The sequence below is a fragment of the Bemisia tabaci genome, chromosome 6 (genome assembly GCF_918797505.1).
Source record: "Bemisia tabaci chromosome 6, PGI_BMITA_v3".
Taxonomy (NCBI): domain Eukaryota; kingdom Metazoa; phylum Arthropoda; class Insecta; order Hemiptera; family Aleyrodidae; genus Bemisia; species Bemisia tabaci.
Genome location: NC_092798.1, coordinates 50230549 through 50250309, shown reverse-complemented (window position 1 = coordinate 50250309; position 19761 = coordinate 50230549). Strand labels below are relative to the sequence as shown.

At 34.5% G+C, this 19761-nt stretch overlaps 3 protein-coding genes across 4 annotated transcripts in view; 1 reads left to right on the top strand and 2 right to left on the bottom strand.

Moving 5' to 3' along the window:
• Positions 1 to 898, top strand: part of ACC (acetyl-CoA carboxylase) — a 90171-nt gene extending 89273 nt beyond the window's left edge. Inside the window, 1 exon segment of the mRNA XM_072301855.1 lies at positions 228 to 898. Within this exon segment, the coding sequence (XP_072157956.1) occupies positions 228 to 356 (129 nt within the window). The 3' untranslated portion in view covers positions 357 to 898.
• Positions 899 to 1340: 442 nt separating this feature from the next.
• On the bottom strand, positions 1341 to 9826 carry Atg101 (autophagy-related protein 101). The gene is made up of 5 exons (XM_019048028.2): positions 9559 to 9826; positions 8315 to 8476; positions 6569 to 6782; positions 5722 to 5888; positions 1341 to 4322 (listed from the first exon to the last, which is right to left on the bottom strand). The coding sequence occupies exons 1-5, from the start codon at positions 9586 to 9588 to the stop codon at positions 4239 to 4241; spliced, it is 657 nt and encodes a 218-aa protein (XP_018903573.1). The 5' UTR covers positions 9589 to 9826; the 3' UTR covers positions 1341 to 4238.
• A 1079-nt stretch (positions 9827 to 10905) lies between these two features.
• Positions 10906 to 19761, bottom strand: part of LOC109034770 (uncharacterized) — a 31003-nt gene continuing 22147 nt past the window's right edge. For both annotated transcript variants that reach the window (XM_019048089.2, XM_019048090.2), the window contains exons 3-7: positions 19129 to 19327; positions 17278 to 17459; positions 15922 to 16107; positions 14224 to 14320; positions 10906 to 13228 (exon numbers count right to left, since the gene is read on the bottom strand). In XM_019048089.2, coding sequence (XP_018903634.2) covers positions 13089 to 13228; positions 14224 to 14320; positions 15922 to 16107; positions 17278 to 17459; positions 19129 to 19327 — 804 coding nt within the window. In that variant the 3' untranslated portion in view covers positions 10906 to 13088. The remainder of the gene's footprint in view (positions 13229 to 14223; positions 14321 to 15921; positions 16108 to 17277; positions 17460 to 19128; positions 19328 to 19761) is intronic.

The following is a 19761-nucleotide window of genomic DNA, read 5'->3' as shown; positions in this document are numbered from 1 at the left end:
TTTTTTTTTTCTTCCTCCTCGCATGAGTAAGATTGGAGGTATGAACGTGTTGGCAATTGAGGGTCATTTTGGGATCTAAACACACTTCAAATTCCGTAAATTATTCTCAGTAGAAAATAATTGGTGTGGTACAAAAAATTTACGTAATCTCTGAGTGTGTGTGAATTGTATTTTTTTGTACTCCAAACAGCGAGTAATTAATATATTTTTCGCTTTAATTTTTCTAGGAGTCACCAGATGTTGCTCAAGATGCAGTCGTTGAAATGTTCCAGACTTTGTCTGCTAGTGAAAGATCTGAAGTTCTAAGAAAATTATCGCATTTGGAAACGATAAGTAAACCTGAACCTCAAAGTTGAGCGGAATCTGTAGTCTGATATAATTTGTGTACAATTGTACAAAATATTTATTTTTAATTTATCAGTTTAGGTTATCAAGTTTTCTGTGTAAATGTTTTACACAACTGATTATTGTTAATGGAAAAGACATCAATGATTTCTACATCCGCAGGGAATAATGTAATTATTTCCTGTCCTGTAGAAAAAGTCTTGCAATAGCCGTTTCTGATTTTGATCTAAAACAGTAATTTTTAGAGAATGAAGAAACGACAGCTCTTTTTTCAGTAAGTAAAATAATAAATGCAAGTGAGAGAAAAATGTATATTTTTTGAAATCCCAATGTTTATTTTTAATAGAACTGAGATTTTATCATTAACTGATTATTGTGATCATCATCAACAGTTTTGGTTTGCTCTGTTGTTACTTTTGGTGAAACCTTCCAATTTTTTTTTGTTGCAATTTTATTTTTTCAAGTTTTTCTTGTTATCACTTTGAACAAATTAATGTTATTTATTTTATACAAAATGGAAATAAAATCTTAAGATTTACACATCAATGTAAAATTATAACTTTTTTTGTCCTCGAAAATTTTGCAATTCTCCTTCTTACCAGCAAGTGGTAGCGAAGGCGCTGTAAAGCACGTTTACAAAACTCACCGTATCTCGTGATTTAATCCAGGAAAGGAGGGCACAGCATAGGTCTCCTTATTACCTTATTCACTCATGACCCCTGAGCATGAGTGTTATTTTGATGAGAGTACCAGGAAAGGAGGGGCCAGTAGTAGATTTTTTTTATCGTGGTATCAACTTGTTGTTTGTCCCTCTTTTCCTGAAAAACACCAACATTCAGGGTCTGACTGTGAATGAGATGTTCAATGAAGGGACTGTTGTTTTTAATATTTTTTCCTGGTATCCCATCCTTAAATACCAATTGATCCATTTTCATAGCATTGAAAACATCGGGTAGCATTAAAATTTCTAGCAAAATAAATTATAAAAATCTCCATTATAGGAAAGTAATCAGGCATTTATTAATCAACTAACATGAAGACAGAGAGAAAAGAAGTCTAACCACTAGATTTTCTGAAAAATTACAAATTAAACCTTTGAATATTAAAACAAAAAATTTGAAAAATGAAAAAAATTAAAAATAAAATAAAGACTCTACACTACAATTACACATGTTTGACCAACTGAGCTGTAAAATTAAAATCTTCAACATCATAATGATAAAAGTTAATTAGAACATCAGTATTTACATAAAAGCACATTTCATAAAAGGGCCACAATCTAACTTTAATATTCTCAGTTGCCAATGAGCATTGTTAAAAAATTGCTGGAAGTATGGACATGGGTTCATAAATGGTGTTGTATTTGAACATGGTGGAAGCTCAAGTTTATCGCAGTTTTAAGTTTTTAACTTGAAAATTACGAGAGTTAACGGTCCCAAGTTCAAATCAGTGCTTCATTTGAAATACTTGGAAGGATTTGACTTTGCCTGAGGTGAGGCTATTGCACATATTGCACAGCTTCATTGAACAAGTCTGATATTACTATACAAAGATGTATTTAACAAAGGCTTTTACCAGTGTCCTTAGTGTATATATATATATTTTTTTTTTTTGCATTCAATTGGTAAGTTTCAACAGCCTAAGTTTTTAGAAAACTCCTAAAAGAGAGTTGAACAGTATTCCACTGCAGATCAAATTTGCTCCGCCAGGTAACAATATGAGTTGAGTTACTTTAACACATCAACTACTACGGTATAACTTCAAAAGTTCAGAGGCGCAAAAACTTGCAAGTATGACAGATAATGCTCCGGAGCAGCGGTCATTTTTTGAATGTGGGTGTAATGTGAAGTTAAGTTATGCGATGTTAGAGAGCAGAAATGATTTAAGAATGGCTTCCATAAGAGCAAATCCCATAGGGACTGGCGTGGCAGTTCAAATGTTAAAAAAATCAGATTCGTAGAGGCTGATTTTTGTTCCGGAAGAATACTTCAGAACAATATTTACATTTTTTTATGGTCAAAGCAACTAAAAATAAATGCAAAAATATGACAGGTATTAGGGCTCTGCTGTACCAATCGATGAAACTAATTATGCCATCATTAAAATTCAACTTTCGGCCATTAAGATCTTGTATTTTGAATGATCTTTTTGAAGACCTGCCTTTCCTCCAGGAGAGAGAAAAGTTAAAATTAAAAAATTATAAGACAAATTAAGTCTGATATGAGTGATTGTCTGTAGGAAAAAGGACCTTGGTGTCGAAAAACTCAGAATTAAAATATTAGTGCCAGGCTCAGGAGAATGATCTGTGAGGCTGAAGTTATGAGCGTTTGAAGTTCCTGGTTAAAAAAACTTGCTTTCGAGAAAAAACCATTCAACGTTTTATATCCTACGTTCAGGTCTCAACACTGCCTAGTTTCAATGAAATACATGCCCTCTATTGGCACAAAAATGAACGAAATCACTAATAACATGTGCTTTGCAATATTCAAGAGCTTTCCAAAATTTTGATTTCTCGGCTCAGCAAAAACAGCTTGAGATATACATTATTTAATGTACATACTAAGGTTTTTTTTTCCTGTGGCCTGTCACAGATACTAAAATAATGCCTGGATTCACCTTGAAGAGAGATGAATGATCAAAGTAAGTTATCCTTTTAAGTCACGATGGCCTGACTTTATAATTTATTTGGTTCGAAAAAAAATGCAGATACAAGCAGTAGAAAGATTGATGCGAAAGTCGGTTAAAAGTGGGAAGCATTTTAAAATAGTACTGTAATGATAGAAACATTCTCTATGAAATACGAAGAAAAATATGTTGACTGTACCGGCATTAATCACAACAATGGGTTTCTTAGAGTTTTATTTCCTTTGAAAGCTCTTAAACTAAACAACAGGTCTGTAGGTTAATTACTTTCATGCCTTCAACATGGAACTCTTTCCCTCCATAACTAACAGACTTTGTTATCGAATTCGGTAAAAGGTCCACATTTATATTTTCGGACCAGAGGAGGTCTGCATGAAACCTTTCTGCAGAGAAGAGAGACATCTTGTGGGAAGAGTTCTGTAGTTACTGTGTTTTTAAGTATCTTCTCGTAATGATAAAAACTCTGATTTTAAAGGAATCAGTACCTGCAAAATGGTACAACGCTATTTCTAGGTTGTTGTTTTTCTTCATATTTTTTTGTCTTTTCATTGACAATTTAGTATCATGTAGTAGAGCTTCTATAAAGATTGTTTTTGACTCTTAACAGAAAAAATGTCTCTCTACTTAAAAAGAAAAAAAAAATCCTATGAGTGCTGTCATAAAATGGTCAATGCCATCGGAAATATTTGTAAGTACAGCATTTGAATAAATTTCGGCCTCGCCAGGATGGCAGGCACTGATTCAAGGTGGGAAATTTTTTTATTTTGAATGGTTCTTCTCTTGCAGAAGATTTAAATTTTTTCATGATTTTCGAACATTTCATTGTTTTTTATGGAATCTTTTGTTGGATGGCGAGTATTTTCAGAGGTGCACACTACACAAACCTATTTTGTCAACATGAACAAATTTCTGAAATATTTAGAGAGATTTTACCAGGGGCAAAAAATTATCTTTGAAAACGAGTTGAGGCTTTGTCAATTTTTAGGCATAGCACCAGAAAAAATTGAAAGTTACAAACATGGCCCAAATTTTAAAAAAGAAAAAAAATCATTAAAAAAGTAAAATTACATTGATATATCTAATTTGTTGATTCATCCAATTTCAGCCGATTACAATTTTAAAATTAAAGTCTTCGGTTTGGTCGATAATGATCATTGAATGGGGTTTGTATAAACATGTATACAGAAAGCACTGTACAATTATTTATAAGAAGTGTACAACTCGTCGTTGGACGAAATTCACAGTTAAAATTAAATTGACAGGGTTTCTTTAATCAACTTCCTCATAGTAGTTCCTACTGATGTGTTGGAAGGCTCTGATGTTGTGAAAGATAGCTGAAAAAGAGATTCAAAGGTTTGAATTAACATAAATTTTCCTGCAGGTGAGTTCAAAAATTGACACAATTATTATTCAATCTCAAATGATGATTTGACAAATAAAATTTTAAAGCAGAGGAACCTGATCGAAGAATCTTAATAACTGACTTGTCAAAGGCCAGCAGTTGCCGTTGAATCGTTCTGAGTTCTTGGTTGAACTGGCGTGCGATATGTCTCATGGACTGAGTAAAAAATCTTGGCTGATTTAGACTTTTCAGCTTTAAAAAGGACGATAGTCCTTCTACACGTCCTAATGGATCATTCTAGACCAAAAAATGACAAAAATTCGGAGAAATAAGAGCAATATTATACTTGGAAAAAAACGTTGCTTTCAATACAAAGGTCAATAATAGCATTGAATGCAACACTTTTATCCGAGAAGAATCCTGCTCTCATTTCTTTGAATTTTGCTATTTCTTTTTGGTCGAGAATGATTCATTACGCACATGCGCAGGGGCTCTCATCCTTTTTTGAGCCAGAAAATCAAAATCTGCAAGATTTTTTACTCAATCCATGTGACTATATTGTACGCCAGTTTTACCATGCCAAGAACCCAGAACGAATCACCTTACAAAAAATTATGTTCCTTGGATAGACAAATTTGTCCTTAAAATTTCGATTTGTTGAAATTCAGGAACTTCAATGATAGCTTCACGGATGTGGTCAAGCGACTTGGCATATTCAGAACTTTTTGCCATTCTGAAGCCCCTTTCTCCTATTATTTTGAATCATAATGTTCAGGGATTGAAAACTGGATCATCAAAATTTTAAAATACTCATCCAAATTTTATAGGTTTCAACTTTTGGGTGAGATGAAAGGAGTTAGATAATCGGTCAGCTCTCCATGCTACATCTCCTCACAAGACTTATCACAATTTCAATTCTGATAAGACAAAGAATGACAATGAACGCTTCATTGATATCAGAAATGATAAGGGTTTGGGTAATTGCCTGTTGGCAGCACCTGGACTTCATAACTATAATGATCTACGTAATAATATTGGGAGTAAAAATGTTTTACATAGTTTTGAAGCGCAGCTTGGACTCAAATGAAATAATTTCTTTTTTCTTTAAATAACGAAAACAATTAACGGACAGCTCTGAGCCATCTCTTCAGATCCGGCCCAGCGCAGTGCGGACAGCTGGGAACCGTTAGTTTAAGTCAATGGACTAATAGGATATTTATTATAAAGATATTGGCTGCATTTTCAAGAGATAAACAGTTATCCCCTTTTCAATAATTTTGCATTACGATGTTCTAGATGTTTTTATTTTGGATGGGTAGTCTTTAGTATTCTGTCCCTCAAAATGGATTGTGGAAGCTCTTAACATTAAACAAAACAAGAGAAATACGTACCTTAAATAAATAAGGTTGTATATCAGGATACGTTGTGTCAAAAATTAAATCGAGATCTGATTGACTAGGCATTGTTGGAACATATTCATGCCTGTTCATTATTTCTGCTACATATAAGATTTTTTCAGTGAGAAGGTCACCCACCTTTTCTCGACATAGCTGCCTCTCTGCAAAAAAGGAAAAAAACAGCGAACTTGATGAGAGAAGTTTTGTGATTGAATGATGTTTCTTTCATAACTTACTTTACATAATACAGTTTTGTGGGAAGTTCAAGAAAGACAAAGAGTCTTCGAAGTGCATACCAATTCAATATTATGGCAAGGATACAAATAATACGAGGATAAAAATCACCCCTAAAAATCAGCAAAAACAATTTAATTGTTCATGAAGATGAGAGACTTGGGCGTAAAAAAATTTTAAGATGCACGTTTAAATTGCTTTCATTTGAAACATCCCTGAGAGTTCCTTATGAGTATTGACATCTCTGTGCTGGCGGCAAATTGGAGAGAATATTACATTGGACAGATTTTGAGGAGCGTTTAAAATTTTCAGCCTTCAAGGGCACAAATCAGAGATAAACAGTAAGAAACATTTGGACAAGATTGCGAGGATCCCATTACTTAATAGGTATTATATGAACCTCTAGCCAAACCATTGATACTGAAAACTAAGGACTCAAATTGAATTTTTGTCGGAAAAAATTCATTAAAGATAGCCAAAAAATTATAGATCGGAGAAAAATGAGGCAATCAGCAGATGTAGCTGGTTGGATCCTGGAAGAAATCCTAGGATACTTTGCTGAACCTTTTGGAAAAAATATGATACAGAATTGTCCAAAAATACTTACCATGCTCATTATTGAGTTTGATTAGTTCTAATCTGACGTTCCAAACTTCCCATGGTATGCATTCAGGTTGAAAAGGCCACCTAGTTTTCTTCTTTTGAAAGAACTCCAAGGAAATTTGTCCGGAGCCTGGACCATCATTCCCTCGTAAAGCTTCTGAAAAGCCTGAAATTTCGCGTTTCAATGTGCGATCAAGGTAGTAGGATGAGCAACATACCTGTAAATAATCAATTCAAGAAAAAATTATAAAAAACTGAGAAGGCAATACTGCAGGATTTCATAATAAAAAAGGCTTGAGTTCATCTTTTGTGAGGATACTTGCTTTTTCCATACAGTAATTGTGGTTCCGATCAGAACTGGATAAAAGCTGTTCAGTGTAGCAATTCTCAGCCTGAGGATAGGAACTAAAAGAAATCCTAAAATTGAGAACAAAATTCAGATTGACTGCGCAAAACAAAGAACAAAGGCCAAAATTTCAATGTCCGCTCTATAAACTACTTAAAATAAAAATTCCTTCGTCCAAGTTATAACCCTGGCCAGTGCGAGACCAGGAAAGAGCAGCTCACTTCTTGATCATCTACATATTCCACTTGATAATGCAGGTCAAATTGCGGAAAAATACACTTATTCAAAATTAGTAGCTCATTCTACTCAAGGATTGAAAGAGGCATCATATAGAAAATAAATCTTGATATTTAGCCTGTGCCTAATTTTTCAGTAACATGTGCATAGTCTAACTTTTAGTGTTCTTCTCAGCTTATGAAAAATTAAGGCCATAAAAATATGTTCTCAGCAATATTTGTGAAATTGTTTGTACTTGAAAGGAAAAAAAATAAGAAAATTTCCAGTCGACATTAAAAGCATAATGGCTCTTCAATGTGGAGTCTCATGTTCTTAAATGTCTTTGACCCTTGATGCTTGATGATAGATGCATTATCAAAGTGAATCATTTGGCAACAGAATTACCATTGCTGAACAATTGGTGTTGATCAGATTTTTATTTTTTCCTTCAAAACTTATGGAGGGAAAATTAATGTCATCTATGTTAAGATGGTTCGATGGACACCATATTCTGTGTCAGAACGGCATGCGATATATCGCATCAATTAGTTCTAAATTTTCAGATACTCAAATTTTGAGACAATTTTCTCAATTCTGTTGTTAGGAGACTAAAGAATACACTTACAAATTTTGACAAACAAATTCAACATAATAAAGGCGTGGTTTTGTTAGAGGAAAAATATTGCAATTGATACTGATATCGAAACTGCACTCGAATGCGATATTTTTCCTCTAAAAAAACGACGTCTTCATTACATTGAATTTGTTTGTCAAAATTGGTGAGTGAATTCTTTAGTCTCCTGACAACAGATTTGCGATCTTAAAATTCAAGAAAAATGATGAGTAGCTGAAAAATTGCAACTAATCCATGCGATATGTCGCATGTCGTTCTGACTCAAAATATGGCGTCCATCAAACCACCTTAAACACTGAGCCAACATGGACAGGGAAGTTTTAATAAAAATGGTCTCAGCGCAGGAAGAGGAGAAATCCCTGCTTTCTCCCATTGAATTTCCCCTCAGATTAATTTTTAAATCCTAGCTGCAGGTGCTAGCTAAATCATACTTTGTTGAAGGAAAAGGAGACTTCTTTGTAACACAGCAAAAATTGAGAAAAAGATTGTTAAGTTAAAATCAATTGTCATTTTTGTTCAACATCATCAGAGTAAACTTTTGCTCCGGTACTTACGTAAGTAAAATCGATGAAATCACAGTCCACATCTTCATAACCAACTGTTCCGATGGAGTAGTGACCTTCTTGCTTGTAACAGAATTTTCCTAGCGAGCGGTGGAACAATACTGTGTGGAAAATACTCGCCACTGCTTCATCCACTTGGTGACCTTCAACAGTCTGTAAAGACACACCAAATTATTTCATTGTACTCTAAAAGTAAGTAGCTAATGTTTTGTAAAAAATTAAAAAATCAAAACTAGTATGTGATGATTCAAAAATTCCACCTATACCTCATTTTTCCACTAGAAACCAAAGTTTAATCGACACAATTATCACAGAAAAATCTTGGAGTCGAAAAACAAAGTCATACACAGGGTTCTTCAAATGATCTTGACTGGTTTCCCTTCAAAAAAATTTACCTAAGTTGAAAATAAAACGATACAAAATTTGAGACATTGCAAAGTGTAGAAGGACAATGGTGGGACTAGAAACACATACCTCAGCAGTGTTGGGGACTACAAATACATGAAAGAAAAATCGAACTGATGAAAGACAAGGGAAATGATAAATGTCTCGAAGACAATAGAGAAATTTTCCATTGGTCATACGGTGGAGAAGGCTGTCTCCTTGTTAGTCTGGCCCCTTGTTTTCAAATTTTCAATTTCCTCGATTAGCCTCATGGAGGGAAAACAAATTGATGATGTCATTCTATTGCATCAGTCAGCTGAGCACTCAAAAACAAAGAGTCCGCATTCCTTAACCTCCGATATTTCAGGAACTCACAGATGTTCGAAACTTGTTTCCCTCACTCAGTGCCGGAAGGTACTGTGTGTATAAGGAGGTAAGAAGGTTAAAATTCAAGTAAGATTGGGAAACGAAAGAATGTATTGAATGTAGTGAACATGTAAATCGAAGTATGAAGGAATCTTGAGGTTCGGAGGTCCTGAACAGACTGAGGTACAGATTCAATCTCAATTCACCAGTCGAAAAACAAAAAAAAATGGGCAGATCCTTGGAGTATCGAGAGGGGCTGAAGAGCTGAGAAAAATTAAGAAGGCTGCTAGGAAAAAAGTAACTTCTTCAAATGTACAAAATTTGATTAGTCATTATTTTAGAATATTCCTTCCAGATAACCTAGAACCTTGGAATTGTGAAACAGGATCTCCTAAGACACAAAAGACTCGTGGCTAAATTCAACACTGGAAAACCTTAGCTTGTGAATTATTCTGGATGAAAAGGGAAACTAATCCCATACTTACCAGTTCAAAAGTTTGGGACCTTGCATTCATTGTTGGGCTTATAATTATTAGCCAGGTGACTGACTAAATCGATCATTTCTTTTAGATGAACAGGATTTTAACAATTAAAAACAATCACGCTGATAAAAAACGTAAAAAACAAAAACACTGTGCTTGAGCCATTTTTACATTTTGATTAATAAATAGCTTTCACAATAAACACTAAAAAAATAAAATCGTTCAAGATTGCACTGCTGTGAAGACCAATTGCGCTGATAAAGTGAAATTCGTCTCAAGAAGGCGGATAAAGAATGGTGGACGCATTTCGTACCCTTTTGACGTCACATGGTATCAGGTATAGACGGAGGGGGGCAGGGGTCAAACTGAACACCCATTTCGGCGCCATGTTGATGACGTACTAGTGGGACCTCGAGTAGCGCGAAGTTTGAATTGACGCGACTGCTGCGAGTTGCGCGCAAGCTGACTGATGCTATTAATAACAATTTCTCATGCACACATTATTTATTGTGCCAGAATATAAATAATTGAACGATTTGAAACATTATTTCGAATAGGTTTTATTATTATAACGATATTTTAAATTGCTTCTTTTCTCCGAGGCCCCAAAATTTTAGGGGAGTCATGGTCCCCATGGTTCTGGGTCAACAGGAGTCATGTGGCACATCACCAAAAAGGTACTGATCTCTCCTCTTAGGAGACTTTTGGATTTTGAAAATCGGATAATTTTGACGCAATGCCCCAAAATACCCAATAACTCCAAAGGGTGGGGGTTAATGGAATAAAGGTATAGAACAAAGCATTCTTATTTTTGGCCATAACTTTAAATCCGAAGTCAAAACATACCCTCCCTAATACAAGGGGTACCCCCCTTCAAATCCCCCCCTGGGGGACTGAAAATATTTTCATTGAATTTTTTTGGGGACAATTTACCTAGGGAAATTTTCGTCCCGAAGCTCAATTCTTGGCCGTTTCCGAGAAAAAGATCGTGACGGGTGCTATGGAAGTCCAAAATAAGTTAGTTTTTCCTCATTTTTACGGACATGATAATTACTCCACCCTAAAGATTAAATAAAATTTCCCTCTTTACTCCGACAAAAACCTTTTTAACCCACAAAGAATCCTGCACATATTTCATAAGATGTGAGAGAAATCAGACATTTTCCCTCCATTTCTACGGGTCTCGCAGGACTTTCTATTCCAAGCAATCAAGCTGATTACATGGTTTAGAAGTTTCTGCACCCCTAACTTTTTTTATGTATTCCTTACAAGCTTAGTTCCATTGTGTGGACATCAAATTAAAATATAAAATCGAACAGATGAAGGCTTAAAAATAATAAAACCGACCAGTATTATAAAATAGAATAAAATTTTATTCAACACACTTTGCCAACTGACAATAATAAAACTAAGACCAGAAAAATACTGTATTTGAATAGAAAAAGCACATCGGTAACTTTAAATTTGGCTAAATCTACACGAATGACTGAATTCTATATTTGTAATAATTCATCAACAAGCGCTGAAAAACTTATAAAAAAAGAAAAAGAAAATAAAATTACAATGAAACACACGATCTAAATTAAAATTAGGCACACAACTTTTAAATGAGAGGGAGGAACTGAATGTTCACAATGTTGCATGTTCCTCATGACTTGAGATATATTACGGAAAACTTTGGTACCGATGACAAACTTATGAATTTTTCTTGACTGTGCTGAGAGAAATTAAGTGAGACTTTACTTATCACAAAATAATACAAAAATTAGAGCTAATAGGATGCAAACACATAAATTTGTGAATTGCAGGTGAAAAAAGGTAAAAATAAAAAAAGTGACACACAAATGAAAATATACAACAAAAGGATTGGAGACTTTATAAATAAGTCATACAAAGACCAGAAGGTTACGGCAGATCGACGAGAAACCACTCTATACAATTTCATCAAACGGTGAGATCGATTTTTGATCCGTTGAAGAAGGCAAGGAGCATCGGTAACTTAGCGAGGAAACAAAATTTTTCCAGGGCTGAAATAATACATTCTTTTCTTTCAAGTTGACTGACATGGAGAGGTGCTTTCACTTACGAATGATTTGACTGAGCAGTCCCCGACACCAAACTCAAAAACCTATTTCCACTTAAAACATTCATTTCCATCCACCGATAAATCGCTGTGATAAATACCCCAGATACAATTATTTGGAAATTTCACCTACTGATTTCCAGGGAAACTTTGAATAATAAACCACAAAGCAAACTGATTTCAAATGAGTCATTTCTGAGCAACAATATGAAAATCCATATTTGTAAGAGCTAAAATTAAATTTAGGTATAATCTCAATAGATGTGAAAATAAATTTGATTTAAAGACATTTTTGAGTTTTAGTTGAATAAACTGAAAGAGGAAAAAATGAATACGCAGAACAAAGAATGTACTTGAAAATGCTCGATCAAAATTTGAGATCTAATTAACAGAACATTTCATTGCAGTAAAAACCATTTCATAATCACTGACTTATTTACCTGAATGATGGCCTTCATATTTAGACACTCTGATCTCAAAAATCCTTAATTTGCTGCTGTTTTGCTGCTGAATTCAATTCCTTTTAAATAATTTGATTGAAACTTGAAAACCATCCTGAAACTTGGAACTGTTTTGAAATTGAATGAATTCCTAAACTCATCTGAATGATAATCCTTTAAGAAATGCAGTCTCATTCCTGATATTGGCTCATGAAATAGTAATGATTGAAGCGGCCATATCAAATATGAAATTTAAAAAAATGCATATAACCTGGGATACAGACAGAATGATGCAATTTTGGGCTAATACCAAATAATGATGAGTTTCTCTATCACACTAGGTACTCTCGGATAGAAAGGTGATCAGACGGATTTTTTCTGGACTTTTAATTTTGTCATATGCAGCTGTATGACTGTTCATTCTTGGTCCATTTTTAAAATCAATTTTAAATCAACCTGTGGGTTTCCCCTTGTACTTCTACCATTATCTTGTCATTTACCGGTGTAAAAATGAAGACTTTTCCACGGATTGAGAGATAACCAAAAAAGAATAAGCAAGATATACCTTAATCTTAAATCCCGTTTTGCAATATTTTGAATAGCTTCAAACAGCTATATCATCGCTCACTGGCATAATGACATAACTACACTTTGCGATGAGCTCTTAAGTCCATATAAATCAATACTTTTCCTGGCTCATCTTAGAAAGAGGGTTAACACTTTTCGTCTAGGCATAAATCTTAAGCATTCCTGCTTATCCTCTGCATAATACAACAATTTTTTAAAGTACGCCATAAATATAATACAAACACTCAAATTGATTTCATTAATATGCAGATGTAGTTACAGAGAAATTATCAATTCTTGATTATTGACATTTTCTTACAAGAATTGAGAAAAAATGGTAACACCTGTGGCAGATATTCTTCGGTAATCAAAGAAAGGTTGCAATGAAGGGACCAGATTTGATTGATCACAGTAAATAGTACAAAAGCTACGACTAGAGACTTTCATTGGTTGCTAGCATCTTCTTCTGTGAGGACAGTATCAACGATGGCTTCGGGATAATCGGGGTAATAACTCGGCGATGAACTTCCATCGTCCTTCCATTCGTTTTCGTAATCCTCTGGCGGCTCTTGTTTGGTGATTACTAAAAAATAAAACACAACAGGACAAATTTTAATAATTGCATTATAAGATAAAACAGGAGATTAGGCTGTGGTTGGAGGAAACTGTACTAATCATCATTTGTTTTTGCAATATTTGAATTATTGCTGAAACAAATTATAATCGGTATGCTTTCAAAACGCCAGTCACTGGGACAGTTTTGGCCTAGAGCAACCAACAAAGAAACGGTTCTGACTAGCTTTGTGGTGAAAATGTCGAATACAACGTGCTGCTATGAACATCTTATAATAGGATTTTTTTTCGTTTTTCAAGGCTGTATTCAAGTGGGAACAACTTGAGGCCAGGGCCTCATTTTTACTCCACTGTTAAGAATCCATAGTTCCTGCAGGACCAAGTTAATAGAACAAGATTTTTGAGTTCAAGCGATATACAGGGGTGCAGAAAGTTCCTCGGCCGGCACAATTTTGAGCAACCAGGGATTTGGCCTACACACGATTACATTACGCGGTCGCAGTAATTTTTTTAAAATACAATGCGGTCGCAATATTTTTCTTCAAATTCGATGTTTCCGCAGTCATTTTCTCAAAAATTCAATACCTCTACGATAACTTTCTCCAGAATTCAACAAATTATTGACAAAAAAAAAAAGCCTACACAATTTTTCCATTTTTCCACAGCCTACACATTGGTCGAGCGACCGATCGGTCCCTAGTTCGGGAACATTCTGCACCCCTGGCGATATACAAGTTAGCATGTAACTTCGGTGTAATTTTTTTTATCTTTTAACAACTTTTTCCATCAAAGTAAAAGTCTGTTGACTCTTTCAAATCAAAGGAACTAAGAAGGGAGAAAGACATCTCCTGAAATCTCACAATTTCAATAATCAGGCTACCGTTCTGGTTCAGTAAAATCTCAGATAAAAAGTGTAGTTACTGAGTTTTTATTTTCAAACTGCATCATGATTGGTAATGATTTTCAGGATGGTGATTAGTTACAGACACATTATAGGAAACTTACTTGGATGTTCAATTTTTATTAAATTCGGTGGGTTTCCAGTTTTTTTCTTCACTGAGATTCCTGGATTTGCAGGTTCGGTAACACAGTTCTTTTGATCCTGTAGAACAAAGCAAAAGTCGTTGAAAACAAAGCTGTTGTTTGTCATCCATGAGAAAAGGTCATCTTCGATTCATTTATGGAAATTTTGAACTTTTTATAATTAGCTTGCTTTTTTTCCTGAATGAAAAATGATGTCTGTTGTGCGGATCTATTTCATTCCTGTCAATGCTTTCACACTTGGGTTTGGGTACTCATAATTGAAGCGCTGGGTGCACAAAGGGAAGTTCTTGATTGCAGTGTCTCAGAAATCTTTGCTAATGTTTCATCTATTATAATTGAAGCAAATGTATGGAAATCGTTGAAACTTTTACTGAATTTTCTTAATGCTTTCACAATGCCAAAAACGAAAAATTTCAGAAAATTCACCCGACAGTTTCCTCTCTAAAATAAAAATTAGTAGTAGAGATTCTGAAACACCGCAACCAAGAAATGCCCGTTCTGCACCCAACGCCACAATTTCACTCAGCTTGGAGGAGCAAAAGCAAGTATTCAACTTAAAATCAATTTTGAGTATTAATTACCCTATGAATGGTGCAGGTACTGCGCACACAGCTAAGAACTTTTTAAATCGCCATCATTAATATACAAATTGCTGAAAATTACTCATGGCCACTGGATGTTTCATTTTACTTCAGGTAGCCATGAAACTAAATTTGCAGTCACAATACAAAAAATAGTAAAATCGAATCCTTCATGTTTCCTTGAAAAACTTTCAACGTATCATTTAATGTTGCAGTTACTTGCATTACAAAAAAAAATGTGAATAAAAGGGTTATTAGAAAGTCAGAGACATCCGAGAGCCCTCTTACATTACATTATGTTCACCGCTGATGACCTGTGTATAGAAAAATAAAGGAGACAAACACCAAAGAGGCTCTTAGCTTTCTACGCACTCCTCATTGTTTCTCTATCAGATCAGATAGTCAGTGGTGCAGGGTGTAGTATATTGGTGGATTTCAGTTGTTTATATGGCACCCTATATCAACTGCCTAAGAAAACATCCCAAGTAGCATTATCATCTACTTTCTAGGTGGCGCTCATCAAGAAAATGTCTCCTTTCTAGATAGAACAAATTTCTTGAGAGAAAATAGGTATAAAGTAGATCTAGAAAAAAGACACAAGAAAATAGAAAGAAAATACATTTTTTCCTTGCATTTTCTTAAAAGAAAACATTAAGAAATTGGCTAGAAAATAATTCTACTTTCAATAAATTTTCTATCTTTTTTCCAAATCGGAAGTTGACAGAAAATAGACCTATAAAATACATCTACTTTCTTTGGTTAGACTTCTGATTCGCAATTTTTTTTCTTTCTATTTTCTGGATAACTCTCATTTTCTTTGTTTTTTCTAGAAATTTTCTTAATATTTTTTATCTAGAAAAAAATTCTATTTTGATACTTGGGATGGTGCCGCAGCACTTTTTTGCTCATGCTTCATCTGGTTTTGCAGTTTTTCACTCTGCATCCATGGTATTCATCGATGTTGTTCATTGACAGCCACTCTAGATTTGATGAAACCTCAACATCAGTTTTTGGGTATTCGTCCCTTTGAATCATTATTTTGAAAAAGAAATATTCGGAAAGGAATATTGTTACTCACTTTGGAATCACTACAACTAGCTGAAGAGGGATGCTCTAACTTGATTTTCTTTATTATGGTCCCATTTGTGGTTGGTATTCCTGACGAAGTTGAATCGGCCTCATCAATACTGTTCCTGACCACTATCAGCCGGGATTGCTCATCAGCTTCAGACTCTGAATCACTGTCATCGACTGAAGTTGACGCCTGAAAATCGGATATGGTTTGAAAATTTAAAAAAAATTACTTCAATAAGAAGAAAAAAACACCAAAAGTCTTGATGTAACAGGTTGGTAAAATAGTGGGAATTTTAAAAATAAATGAAATTATTGGAATTTTTCGACCTTGATTGGCCTGCATAATAGTGTAACTGCACAGTTACAGTTTGTTTCCCTTTTTATGAACCAATATGATTTTTTCTGGAACTTGGATGTGTTTTTGCAACCTCTGAAAATTTATGGGTGGAAATTTTTTGTGCATGGTTTTTTTAAAATAGAAACAATAGGTTGTTGCAAAACTTGAGATTTTGATGAGCTACATCCCAACCTACTTCCGCACAGTAAAAGACTGAAAGAAAATAAAAAGTCTCTATTTAGAAATGCTGTTATTACATTGAATAATATTTCAATTAAATGAGTGTGCGGTACATGTTAATTGTTTAATCCAACTTGTCTACTAAACTAACTTTCTATTGACTTTGAATTTGTGTTTTTTTTTAAGATTTCTTGATTTTGTCTTTCGCATTACAGTACAGTAAAAGCTCGTTAAGACGAAAAATGAAGGGACCGAAAAAAATTTCGTCATAAGCAGCTTTTTGTCTTAACCGTTGTCCGCTTAAGACAAAATTTTTCGGCTAAAGCGGCAACTGCGCTTAAGACGAAATTTTTCGGCATAAGCCAAAATTTGGAAGCAGTTTTAAATTTTTAAATTTTGTACACTACGAAATCAAAATTTTGAATTTTTTTAAAATACGCAAATCGGTTTATCGTCAATTGTCGATTGCATTTCAGCCATCCAGCAAAACAGAAGATACCCACGATCTACTCTCAACCTACTCTTTTTATGTCAAGGTGCGTAAAACTAAGTCTATTTTCCCTAGGAATTGGCTCTTTTTTGTCGTTTTTACCCAATTTCAGGGAAAAAAATCGGAAATTTTTCTTCGTCTTAACCGGGTTTGGTTACGGGTCAAAATTTCGAAATTTCGTCTGATCCGTATTTTTTTTACATTGACTCTTATGGAAGTGTCAAGGGACCGAGAAAAATTTCGTCTTAAGCGGATTTTCGTCTTAACGAGCTTTTACTGTATTAATCCAAAGTTAAAAAATTCACTATTTCATGAGTTGGGACACCTTAGTATGAAATAATTTACGCTCTTACCATGGAATCAGAGGAACAGGTTGGTGGTGACTTCCTTTTCTGCGCACCCTTGAGCTCTTTGTGAGAGGTAGGTTTGACTAATCCAGCTGAGTTATTGTCATTCTTATCGTTTCTATCATTTCTGGTATTCTTATCACAATTTTCATTTGGAGTTGGTGATGAGGCAACAGTTTCAGACAAACCTGAAATAGATTAAAGTGAATGTATGATTATTGTACTTAAATGACAATAAAGGGATGAAAGGGCCGCAGAAAAATTATGTCTGTCAAACATAATTTAAAAGCACTCTTTATATCAATCGGAAGCTTTTGTTTTAGAGTTCTGTTAAAAAAGAGTGGTTACAGGACTTTTGGTCCAATTTTTTTTGTCCATAAATTTTTTCGTCCAATTTATTTTGTCCACGACTTTTTGTCCTTGAAATCTGGTCCAAGTTAAATTCGTCCTGGTAAATAGTTAGTCCTACACATTTGTTCGTCCAGTGGTATTAGGTCACATTTCTGTGGTCCAGTAAGGTAAAAAAGTTATGTCCAAAACTCACGTCCAATGAGGCCGTTTCAGCTATTTCCTTTCCTTTTTTACCTTACTGGACCACAGAAATGTGACCTAATACCACTGGACGAACAAATGCGTAGGACTAACTATTTACCAGGACGAATTTAACTTGGACCAGATTTCAAGGACAAAAAGTCGTGGACAAAATAAATTGGACGAAAAAATTTGTGGACAAAAAAAATTGGACCAAAAGTCCTATAACCAAAAAGAGTATATAATTTTCAATAAAGTTTTCACTAAATTTCTTAGCTGACCTCGATAAAAAGATGGAAGAGTTGCTTCTTGTACTTCATACTTGCTTTTTATCTGACAAAGTGTACAAAACACGATGATCAATATTTCCACCTCACTTTCAGGGTCCGCCAAGAATGTTGAGAACTCTGAAAATATCAAATTCGTTGCTTGTCGCACACAGAAACATATTTTGTCTGTGCTCATTCGGTATTTCCACGAAAAAATTTTTAAATGGGCAAACCATCGCAAACGTTGGTCTGGAAATTTTGAAGTATTTTCTCTCAATAGTAAACAGAAATCACTAGAGATTTCAAGAAGATTCGTGTGATGGTTTTCCCATAAACAAATCAAAGGTAAGTAAGAGATACTGAAACAGCACAAACAGGATACGCTCCTTCATACAGAGAATGACAAATTGTTCATTTCACCTGCAGAAACATTGTTATGGGTAATCAAAATTAACAATATAGTTGAAAGTCAAGCTCTGCCACAAGATGAACCTTGATTTCTCACCCAAAATTTCTAAAGAACACCATTTAATAAAATTGCAATTTAGATAAGGGAAGCATCCTTTTCTTTCCACCAAAGTAATAATTGAGAACTGATTAAAATTCATTTTGGCACCAAAAAAATGTTCACAAATACCTACAATTTAATTTAAAAAGGTCCAGTGTAGATTTTTCGGAGTCTTACTTAGTACAATCAAAATTTTGGCTTGAGTCAATGGTTGTAAGTGCTTACTGTTCCAAATCGTTTGTTAAGCCCTTGATAATACATATACCGTGCACTGTGGTGTCAAAATGTCATTTTTGACTCATGAAAAAATAAAGTGTCTTCTCTCAGGTATCACAAAGAGAAAAAATTACCTCATACAGAAGAAGAGACAAGAAAACTTTTTTTATGCTCTCGGAAAGATAACTTGATTGAAAGATTCGATTTTCGATTTGGACCCGTGCGCAAAAAACAGTTTGACAGCACCCTTCAGATTTACAACTGGAAACTGAACAGATCAATATGTGTCCTACTTGTTACCAATAGGTAAAGATGAGAAATGACTCTAGGTACCTTTGATCTGCAGGCAACTGGCTGCAGCTAGAAGCTGCGGCAGCTTATTTTGACGAACTCGCACCTCACCCTTGTAGATAAAGTCTAAAATTGCTTGAACCTCCCAGAACTGAAGGTCTTTTAGCAGTACGATTGGATGGCGGCATGGGTTGTCTCCCAACAACTGATCGAAGTATGGAGAACAAGCCGAGAGCATGAACTGCAACAAAAATTCATTTACAATTAAGGTAAAACTAAAAAATTACACATTTATTCATTACCATTCTAACTTTTATTTACTCATTTATTTATTGCTTTTTATTATTTTTCTGGTTAAAAGAGAGTGAAATATTGAGAGCTTCTTGCCTCACGCCTCTGAAACACCCTAAAATTGGAATCATCTATATCTTTCTGGTTAACCATTAACTTTAACCCCCTCGTTCTACCTCATTTTCAGGGTTGCCGTGGAGTTTGGAAAATGAATTTTCCTGATATTATCTTGATATCCCTAACACATTTTAGTAGAATTCCCTGACGATTGAAGACATACCAGATGGTTAGAAAAACATAATATGGAATAGTTTTCGCACAAAATTTGTTGTTCGAAACCATCCTAGAAAGCAACAACAATTCTAGAGACAATTATTCCCTGAC

Excerpts from the sequence above, each read along its gene's own strand:
- Atg101 (XM_019048028.2), bottom strand. The coding sequence starts at position 9,588 with ATGAATGCAAGGTCCCAAACTTTTGAACTG. Across the intron at positions 6,783-8,314 it reads ATTTCATCGATTTTACTTAC|GTATGTTGCTCATCCTACTA; the intron begins GTAAGTACCGGA and ends GATTATTTACAG. Across the intron at positions 5,889-6,568 it reads CAAACTCAATAATGAGCATG|AGAGGCAGCTATGTCGAGAA; the intron begins GTAAGTATTTTT and ends CCTTTTTTGCAG.